Source organism: Austrofundulus limnaeus, unplaced genomic scaffold (assembly GCF_001266775.1).
Source record: "Austrofundulus limnaeus strain Quisiro unplaced genomic scaffold, Austrofundulus_limnaeus-1.0 Scaffold88, whole genome shotgun sequence".
Lineage (NCBI taxonomy): Eukaryota > Metazoa > Chordata > Actinopteri > Cyprinodontiformes > Rivulidae > Austrofundulus > Austrofundulus limnaeus.
The window spans coordinates 921,406-932,193 of record NW_013952490.1 but is presented as its reverse complement, the minus strand read 5'-3'; the positions used below and the strand labels follow the sequence as shown (position 1 = coordinate 932,193).

The following is a 10,788-nucleotide window of genomic DNA, read 5'->3' as shown; positions in this document are numbered from 1 at the left end:
CACACACACATATATATATATATTTTTTTTTCCTCTCATTTGTCTTTATATACTTTTCTTTTTATTGTATATTGTATATAAATTTGTTTTGTTTTAATGAAATGAATGAAGAACTGCAACATGAAACATGAAATATAAATAATCTAGCACATTCTGCTCTTGGTTAGTATGTAAGTATCAAAACAAGAAAACATTTTAATAATAATAATAACTTTATTTATTTTAGCTGAATATAAGATTAAAAGACTTGGTTAGGTGGACAATTTTTGCAGTGTAGCTTGATAAAACTGTGCACAAAATGTGTCTTGTCATCCTTGGTGGAGCCAAGCTTTTTCTTTGCCCATTTTTCTTTCTTTGTCTGTCCTAAAACTTGTTTTTCTTCTGACCTTAAATGAACCAGTGCTGTAAATCCTAAAGTAATCAAAATCCCCTAAATCAGACTTTACGGATCAGAAGTAGAAAAAGGCATGCAAACACTTAAAGCATCAAAAGAAAACAGAATATAACATTGTCATTCAGCATCTGTATAGAAAGTGGAATAGTTTTAGTCTAGCAGGGAAAAAGTGTAGAAAGGAGACACAGCAGCAGAATGGACAGAAGTGCAGGCGGGTGAATGCACACTTACCATGGCCACCATATTTTTAACAGCCTTCAGACAACAAGCGGGGTGCAAGAAAGAGAGAATAGGCTTTTAGTCGCATGCATACAGGCCATACACAAAACGGTACAAAGGCTTAAGTTCAAGAAGAAAAATAGCAACAAGTAAAGTGCTTAATATAACAGATAACATACGCAATCATCTAGGCTGAACATGAGTTTGTGCACTTAAACTGCAAATCACAACTGATTGCCTTGTATTATAAATGTGCAAGGCTAAACCTCTGCCCTGCAAAATTAATCCTCTGATATAACAAAGGAGAATAAAGGACCCACTTTGTAACTGAACTTTGTACTGGAGGTGCTGCTAGTTAGGCAACATCTCAGTACAGATTAGGACAGAACAAATATTTCTGCTGCACTTGCATGTTTCTGATCAGTTTTTTCTAGCAGGAAAGTTTGCTGTAAGCCGAACAAAGTTGCAAGGAAAATCTGCCTTAGTGCATTTAGTAATTTTTATGTAATAATTATATTTGTGAATAGAATTTGATCTAAAAAGCCAAAATCCAAAAGCATTTGTTCAAAGGTGCAGAGCCCTACCCGGTTGATGAGCTGCTCTCCTGCTTCAGAAGCTGTGATGAGTTTGCACAAAGCTTGGAGAGCTGGTGGTGGCAGACCTGAGGGATGAAAACAAAAAAAAGTTCTTCATTATTCATAAAAGACACTTTATTTGCAACTTAAAATGTGCACTGAAAATGACAAGTAATCCAAGCGCTAAGTACAGGAGTTTTAAGTACTTTAGATTTTTCATTTTGCTTGTACCTATCAAACATTCAAATAATTTAGGTGATTGGCACAAGCATTGCTTCTGTAGCAGGACAATGATACTCTCAGTAAGATACTCTAAAATTTGTATATAGTCAAACTAACTATAATAAAACTGCTCACAAAGTTCTGATTTTAATTCTGCTTTGCTGCCAGTTTGGATTTAGATGAACATACTGGGAACCCGATTTAACTTGTATTGCCTTAAAAAGCAGATGGTGGTCAGCATATTGTGTGAAATTATTTAATCAATGTTTAACTGAATTATTGGATTATTGGATTCTTTTTAATAGAATCCTCACCTTTAGTTGCTTGAACCTTTGCATCAATTTTGAAACATATAAACTTGTCAGATTATAATTCTTGATGCATAGATTGTTTCAACATACCCAACAGTGACTGTAAGGTGGTACTGCACTGCTGGAGCCTGTCCCCAGGGTCAGCAGTGGGAAAGAAGACAGCAGCAGGAATACCGGTGCCTGCAGAGTCAAGACGGAAGCCCACAGCGGTCAGCAGGGCCTGCCAGCCAGGGACGCCCCCCACCTTGTTTTCCACACTCTGCTGGGACGTGTACATGGAATTACGTTGTCCATTCTGGATCCTCTGAAGAGACTTCTCCACCTAAAAGGAAGCAGTGCATCAGTTTGTTTTGTGTGTTTGGTGGTTTTTCCCATCTGTGTGTGTGTGCGTGTCCGTGTCTCACCAGGTGAAGTAAAACCCTCAGTGCATCACGAGCTCGATCTGGATATTGCAGAATCTCGGCCAAGGCTTGGCCAATTAGAGAAGACGGGCTGTTCAGCTTCACATCATTACCAATCAGCATGTATCCTGAAGGATGGGGGTGAAAAAAGGAATTATTTTCAACATCCTCTTTTTTTTGTTAAGCTAAGGTTGAAGAAATACAAAAAAAAAAGGAAAGAAAAAAAAAAGAATGGCATCTCTAACCTGCCCAGTTGGATGGGTGGGAGTACTGTTTGCTGCTCTGGACTGTTTTCATGGCATCAGCTAGTGCTGCACTAGCCTTGGTCCCATTGAGCAGGGCGGAGTAGAAAGCATGAACGAAAACCTTGGAGGCTGCGACAGGTACAGGCCACAAGGACACAAGAACACACTGAGCGCCGGCTGCCAGGAAGGCTCTGGTCAGTCCAACGACACCGTCTGCTGTGACTTTGCTGCTAGACTCTTGGTATGACCTGTCAGCCAGATACAGCTCATGGGTAAATCAACTCAGTAGTTATAAAACATCTTACAACTTAATATGTTCAAGAATCAATACATTTGGACTTATTTCTAAGAGTTCACTGTTTTTAAATTAGCTTTTCTAACCAGTCAACGTACCCCAGCACCACCAGCTTGACAGGCAGCCTCAGGTCCAGTATATCTGCAGCCGTGAGCAGGAACTCCTGAAGGGGCGGACTGTCACAGATGCTCTCCACGTCACTGCCGTCATCCTGCATGTGGAGAGACTCCGGGACGGTGTAGCCACTTCCAGTGGAGCCCTTCCTGCCTCGGCCACTGCTGCCTCGTCTTCCTCCCACACCTCTGCCCATTGTCCCCGCTCCTACGCTGGCTCCTGCTCCTCCGGGGACACCCTCGGGGTTTGGGGTGAGCACCAGGGCTGCCAGTTTCCAGGAAATGTGGGTGGCGAAGTGCGCGCATTCGGCTTGCGTGAGGGCACTCATCACCCTCTCCTTGGTGGCAGCAGAGCTGGTCAGAGGCTGGCATCCCAACAGCTCGGCCACCATTAGCGCTTCCTCCTCTGCGGTGGGCATCGGTCCCCAAAGCCAGCGGTCCATCACAGGTGAAGGCAGCTTAGGGTTTCCCACCACTGCTGCCATCGAGACTCCGCCACTCGGAGCTGGTCCAGGACGCCGAGAGTGAGTCTAAGAACAGAGCGACAAAGTTTACATTCCAAGCCGCAGCAGTCCAAGGACAGCGGTTTAGAGATTTATTCAACTGTTAAAGGTACGCCATTGTTTAAAGTCAACCGAATGGGAATTTAAACCTTTGCACTGGATCCAAGGCCATGGATGGAGGGCACGGCAATGAGGCTGAAACGCTCGTAAAGGTATTCATTGGATGAGCTTCCTTTCAGCAAGGCAAATGGGATGAGGTACAGCTCGCCTTCCAGAACCATCACCAGCTGTCTGTGTCTGCCAACAGGCCCACTGGAGTGCATCAGGCCCTGTCAACACAAGGGATTAGAATGAAAATACTCAAATGTCACATTGTGGAGCTTTTTTTATTTTATTTTTTTTATTAGCACCAAATTCAGATTATCAGGTTATTTCATTAACAAAACTATAAACAGACAAACAATGAGCTGCACAGATAACACTCACCCCTTCCATAGGTGCAATAAGTAAGTCATACAGTGCTCGAAGGGGAGGTTTGCCAAGGTTGCTGGCACGACGAGACAGGGAAGAGTTACCATCTTTGGCTGGAGACATGGTGTTACTGAAGAGGCTGGTCATACTCTGGCAACTCCTGAATAGATAAAACACAAAATAATGTGGTTTTCACTTTGAATACTTTCAAACAAACAATTTAAGACAGCTTAGCAAAATCTTCTACCTGAGATGTTTAATACATGTTATACTTATCTGGATTTCTTTTTAAGTTACAAAACAATAATCTCTCCAAGCAGAGTTTTAAATATTTGAAGAATAACAGAAATCCATTAAAAATAAGTAAATTAAATTAAGAGCTCCCATACCACGTGTCAAACTCAAGGTAGCAGGTGTGGCCCTCTCCGAGAGGTTCAAAAACTGTAATAATGTCTTAAAATAAGCGTATGCTTCTTTAAAGCCAGCACTGATGATAAACTACATCGCCCATTATGCATGTAAATTAGTTTACCCATGAAATGATCACATCCCACCACTAGGTGGATGTGCACAGGGTTCAAAAAGTTGCCAGCATCCAGCAAAAATGCAGTGAAGTGGAGATTTTACACAGCAAATTTCACCAGCTGCCGGCTACTTTTGCTGCAGCCCAGCTGTACTGGGGAAGTGGGAATTTCCACATTTAAAGTCATAAATTTAATCTGGAGTTCTCCTCCAGTGGGAATTTCCTGTTGGAAAGTGGGACAGTGCCGAATTTGATACGGCAGCTACTCACCACAACCCATTTGTGAGTAAAACTCTCTTCCTTTTACTTTTAATCATATTTCTGTATTATTTATTTCACATTTAGTCTGTTGTACACATAGTACTTTTCAATGTTTATAAGAGTGTGTGTTTAAACGCTGGTTCTATGCAAGAAATACTGCGTAGAGCTCAGGTATTGTTTGTTAGCGGTGCTCCACTGTAGCAATGAGACATTTCATGTTTAGTCAAAGTTAACCATGAAACATTAAAGTTTTTTACAACTGGCCCTTTGAGGGCAACCATAATGCTAACAGGGCCCTCTGTGAAAAGGAATCTGACACCCTTGTCCTATATCAACCACATTGTGTTTCTTGTAAAAATTACCACCTAGTGATTAGCTTTAAGTTTGAACAAAAGCACACATCACACTTTTCCCCTGAACTTCATTTCTTTCTTTAAAATCAAATCTTCTGAATATTTTTGTCTCATTTTCTGAACTGTAATTTCATCGTGCTCTGTACAATGACAATAAAGGTCTATCTAATCTAATACTATTTAAACAAACTGGAAACTAGCTGAAAAGGTTCAGCATCAACCTCTTATCACATCAGGTAGATTGTTTATCTGATGTGGAAGAGAGTAATTAAATTCTCAGCAGCAGTGGCACAAATTTCTTTTAAATTACTTTCTTTTTGCTCTAAGGAAAACTAGGTTAGATTCATTTGAAGCTTAAGCTCACAATAAATAAACTGGCAGGCAAATTTTCCCTCAAATGAAGCTGTAACTATGTCCGGCTCCACTAGGTTGCAGTGTTATACTGCTCTGCCCGAGTGAGATCAAAAGAACTGAGCTTGACAGAGCCACTGGAGGTGGAGAGAAACACAGTGTTCCTTTTTCCCCCCTTCGTTTTCTAGATTTATACATTTATTGTGCAGCAATATTCTGAGTAAAGCAATATAAAGAAACATTCCAGTTTTGTGAGTCATGCCTATCATGTGATGGACGTTAACAGCTAACATCTCAGGACCCAGCACACTGAGAACTGTGCTAATGGTGGCCCTGAGGTTACAAGTCTTCTGCTTGGCCCTGTGGGGCCCAGTTTCATGCCTGCACTTGTCACTGCTCTCCATCTGCTCCACCAGCCCGAGTTCCCTCCAAGAACCCATTGAACAGACATCTATGCTGCCCCCGTCAGAAAGCCCCAGGCCACAGGCTTTCCTCCAGCCTCTCTGTCTCTCTCCCAGGCTCTGGCATGAGCATCCGAGAGAAAGAAAAACAATCGTTTGTTAGCCTGACAGAAGGAATGAGAGAGGAGGCAAGATGTCGGCCAGGAGAAGGTGAGTGCAGAGTGCAGAGCAAAACAGTGACTAGAAAAGGCTGAGGGCACCGAGGGTGAAGGTGGAGGCTTTGTTCAGCCTGCAGTTGAAAGAGTGGTCCTTAAGTATGATCTGAGAGCTCAGGAATGTAAACCAGTCAACCAAGGCTGCACACTGACCTCCTTTTATAATGACTGGATAAAATAATGAGTGTTTTTTTTCCTTAACTTTGTGGCAACTTAACCCTTTCAAAGCAGACGTCGCATTTTAATGAGTCTCTGCTGCCTCTTAACTGACAACTTCATCACGATCATCAAACAATCTCATTATGGGACGAATGTGCATAATGACTTATTGAGTTACACACTGATAGGATTAGACAAACAGAGACTTTCATCATCACCTTCTCACAGTAATCCTGCCAAGCTTCTCTGTGAAGATTAGCGATAAAAGAGGGTAATTGACAAATCTGTTTTTATGCTGAGTAGACTGTTCAGGAACACATTTTGATCAAATGGAGTTTTTTTTAAATTTATTTAAGATGCATTTTTTCTGGTCAAAAACTAGGCTTCATGTATATTCATTCTACTGTAATGAATAATAGAACCACTACATGTGAAGGAACAAGAACAACAGAGTGAAAAAAAGGGCAGTTGTAGACACATACATGCTGGTAACATGATACCAAACCTCTAGGTGATTGTCTGGAAATGGTTGTAAAATCTTCTTCATTTTCTCAGGCTTTTTCATGGTGATAGAAGAGTGTATTCAAAGCGTGTGCAGCATTATAATTTTTTTTTAGTTTTTTTAAGGCCCAAAAGAATGAGCGGATTATTACCGGCAGCCCATTAAAGGGGCTTAATGAGCACAGAGAGTCAATTAAAGATGGAATTACCCCCTCGTCAAAGTGCAGCTCAACTGTGCAATAGGACAAGAAAATATGACCTAGACACGCACACACACACTTTCCACTTGTATACATTGTCAGTCAGTACAATGTTCTAGGATAGTTTGCATATTTTCAGAAAATGGCACTATGCAGAGGCCAAAGATAGTTTCAGCAAGAACTCATAAATCTGCGCAATTAATGTCATAAAAAGACATACACAAGTCTGCACATGCATGAACACATCCACGCACACACAGGGCTTCATCAGAGGAGCAAGGCTGATAAGGGATTTAGCAGCTTGGCTTTATTTCGACTGTTTAACAAGGAGGGATTCACATGCTGCCTCTGCTCTGGTGAAACAATTGCAAAGAGGCCTTTCACAGATCCGTCACAATACCCATGAATCTCCTTACCCGGGGCGGATAGTGTTTGATCCTTTTGTTGTAGGAAAGGAGGTTTGAGTTGGGTGATTAAGACAGCTGGAATCGTTCAGGTGATGAGCAACAACCCCCCTACCTGTTGAACAAGTTGTTTCTCGACACCATGCGCAGGAAGCCCGTTGGATCCGTTACAGAGTTGAGCTTGTTGTTAAGCTCCTCGAACTGCTGGTCCAACAAATCTCCGGCCTCGCTCTCCGTCTCGCTGCTCGAACACCCTCTGACGGACAAAAAAAACGACAGGGAGCGAGACGTTGACAGTCGCACAAATATTGGCAAAAGGGAACGCTTCTTGAGCGCAGCAGACAATACCGAGACTTTTATTGTCTCTCTGTGGTGAAATTGAGTCCACGCACTCCCGATCTGCCATACATACACACAATTCAACCCACACGCCTGGCCCAATTTCCAAGCCTTGAGCCCACTCTCTGATGATAAGCATAGTTAAATCCTTTCATTATTATGCTGATCTAGTCCGGGGGGAGTCAACCACTCCCCTCCCCTCAACCCGCTTGCTCTCGCCACCGCTTTTTTTTTTCTGAACCTTTCCTCTGATGCACTCAGATCAAGTTAACTCGAACTGAACGTCAGCGTCTTTTTCTAACACCTAAGTGAGAACTTTTAATCTTGTGTAACTGCTACAGATTTTTATTCTCTCTCTCTCTCATTTTATCTCATTTAGAATTACTTGCAGTAGGAAGCTAAAATTGGTTCTTCATGGATGAGGAGTTAATACTGATTTACCTACAGGAGATTTATTAGATGAATAATACAGTGCAGTCTTGGACAGTGGTTTAGTGTAAAAATTTAGTCTCCTTTATTTCCTCCCGTTTTACTTCCATCCCATTCATTTCAGAGAGCTGCTGCCCCTTCGTCCTCGCTCCCCGTAGTGAATGGGCTTGGTAAGTGGTGCCATATTGTAGCCATCCAGGTGCAGTGGTGTGTATGTAACTTCCCATTGGAGTAGTAAATGAGATGATAATGGGGCAGGAGAGCCAAGCTGCCAGGGTGGCGGAGACAGGCACCACGTGGACCAACCTGGAGCTGTGGATCAAATCCCAACTAGAGAAGCATCTAAAGCAGCTGCGAACCTCAGCTGTCAGAGGGTGATTTTAATGCTCAATATGTCAGTAAATCATCTACGTATATGTTGTCTTTATTCACCTGCTTCTTTTGACTTTTTCCACACATTGATTTGATCACCTCATCCTAACCTTCTTCTTTCTGTTAGCAAACTGGTTTCTCTGTTTCCTTACTTCAGGTGTGCTATATGTCAGGTGGGCTCAACATCCCTACAGAAACTTGGAGCCATTATTACATCTCTTTCATTCTCACTGATAGAAGAGTGGACTGCTTTAGATAGGGAAAGAAAACCTGACTATCCAAGGTTCAATGAGGCAGGATAGTGCTCTTAACACACATGCACAGGATGAAATAACCTTTCTCCAGCTCTTCGTCTTCTTCAGATGTATTTATTTGTCTGAAGAAGTCATTGGAGAATGGCTGCAAATGTAAGTTATTCCTAACTGACTGAAGAGAATCCAAGATCGTTAAAGTCATAAAATAACTGCCGCACTGCAGAAAAAAAATTGCAACTCTTCAAGTTTTATCTTTTTCAAAGATTTTTTTTAAATGAGATTTATGCACTCTAACTTACATATAGTGGATGGTTTTGGACGTCCTCTGCTGGGTGCAGAGGAACAGTCAAGAGGCCGTAATTATTCACATCTTTTCATTTTATGACATAATAAATAGTGTAAGACGAGACAGTAAGCTGGAGTGAGAGCTGGCTGTAGGTTAAGTTCAAAAGATTAAAATTTTTATCATGAATTGGCCACAATAATCCTGATTTATGATTTTGTTTCTTCAATCTTAATCCCAAAATAAAATCTAACAAGTTGAGAAAGATAAAAATTATGACACATTTAAGATTGCATGAATAGAAATATTAAACTGCAAACCATTTTAAACCGTTACATTTTTGTTCAGCAAACATATTTCCATTTATTTAGTCTCATTCATGCCTCAGCTACTTTTTAAATTTAATTTTAGTGCAAAACTGCACACTTTAAAATTTACAACCTGATGCTAAATTGCCGGATTTAGTAAATCTGACCGTTTATGTTGGTTCACTTCATTCTGACAGCTGTAAACGTCCCACCTGCTGTAATACGACTCTACTCCCAGAGCCTCGCGAGCACTGGCGATGTGCTGCTCCAGTGAGGAGCTGCTGACTATTGCACTTCCACCTCCTTCCTGGAAGTCCGAGCCTCCTTCTGACACGCCCTCTCCCAGGTAAACTTCATGAAACTTCAGGATTCCTGTGGAGACGGAGGAGACAGAGGCTCACTTGCCTTTACTGCATGTGTTGATAAACAACAACAAATCAACGATTCCATTTTCTGCCTAGCTCTGTTTATGATGCACTTCTATTACTTGCACAGAGTAGCAGGAAATATTGAATCATTGCAAACAAGAGCTGTGCGTAAAACCATGTGCAGCAGTCATCTGCGGAGCCAAATGAATAAAACAAACAACATTTGATAAAAAGACAAGAGTAGGCTGCATGTGCCATCTGCTGCCTGCTTGATCTGTTTCAGCAGGCAAGCATCACAACAGGCTGGGGAGGAGCTTGCTGAGAATAAACAATAATTGCACATCATCTGATTGTGGAGGCCAAATCATGCTGCAAAATCTACAGAAATAAAAATATCTTTTTTCTCTCTTTCATTTTTATCGACAGCACTCTTTCGAGCTGGCCGTGTTTGCATGCCAGCTGGTTGACGGGAAGTGACAGACAGGCGATTAGTGAGCAAGTGGCTCCTTCTCAGCCTGGGGTGATATTTAACACTTTGAAGATGCACACTAGTCCCCGCGGTGTGCTTCCTGCTCGTGAGACTAGTGCCAGGGGGTCAAGTTCATCTGGTTGCCCAGGAGCTTGTCTTGATCAAATGGAGAGGGCTCGTGGCACAGGACATGAGTCACTCCTTTCATTTCCTCGCCTTACAGCAGACAGCAAAAAGGGGCTAAAGTACAACAGTACTGGAGCCACGGGGATCGGGACATGCATCGTAATTAACCCACAGCTTCATCTATTCTCTTAGTTCAACTGGAATTTCACCACTCTTATGCATGCAAGTAGGCTGGCTCTTCAGTCTCCGTGGATGTGTGGGTAGGACTCAAAACTTACAGAAACGAAGAGGAGAACAAATGTCTGCCAGGAGTAAGAAACGGCAAAAGAAAAAAATAAAATAAAATAAAAGCAAACCGAGACGACAAAACGAAAGAAACAAGCAACAAAGAATGAGATTACATTTTAACTTGTAATTTTTTTTCCTCTTGACGCGTGGGTGGATGTTCCTGTTGGCTGTGCCCCAATTTGTGTCAATGTCAATTAGCTTGGTTCATTTGCAGATGATTTCTGGGGTGAAAAAGTGAGGCAGGGGCAAATCCTGACTGTGGAGTGGCAGGTGGTGCTGCCACTTGGTGTCAGAGCTGGGTGCCTTACCCCCTGGTGTCTGAAATCAAGCTCTCAGCCACTAGAAGCTTTTTTTTCTGCTTTGATTTGAACAAGTGTGTGTGTGTGTGTGTGTGTGTGTGTGTGTGTGTGTGTGTGTGTGTGTGTGTGTGTGTGT

The 10,788-nt window shown here is 42.1% G+C and overlaps 1 protein-coding gene across 3 annotated transcripts in view; it reads right to left on the bottom strand.

Moving 5' to 3' along the window:
- Positions 1 to 10,788, bottom strand: part of ttc28 (tetratricopeptide repeat domain 28) — a 253,039-nt gene that overhangs the window by 3,751 nt on the left and 238,500 nt on the right. For 2 of the 3 annotated variants that reach the window (XM_014012082.1, XM_014012084.1), the window contains 10 exons: positions 9,315 to 9,474; positions 7,233 to 7,373; positions 3,765 to 3,909; positions 3,428 to 3,607; positions 2,761 to 3,305; positions 2,368 to 2,615; positions 2,126 to 2,250; positions 1,812 to 2,043; positions 1,198 to 1,274; positions 626 to 649 (listed from right to left, as the gene is read on the bottom strand). In XM_014012082.1, the coding sequence (XP_013867536.1) occupies positions 626 to 649; positions 1,198 to 1,274; positions 1,812 to 2,043; positions 2,126 to 2,250; positions 2,368 to 2,615; positions 2,761 to 3,305; positions 3,428 to 3,607; positions 3,765 to 3,909; positions 7,233 to 7,373; positions 9,315 to 9,474 (1,877 nt within the window). The remainder of the gene's footprint in view (positions 1 to 625; positions 650 to 1,197; positions 1,275 to 1,811; positions 2,044 to 2,125; positions 2,251 to 2,367; positions 2,616 to 2,760; positions 3,306 to 3,427; positions 3,608 to 3,764; positions 3,910 to 7,232; positions 7,374 to 9,314; positions 9,475 to 10,788) is intronic. The other variant, XM_014012083.1, reaches the window with a different exon arrangement.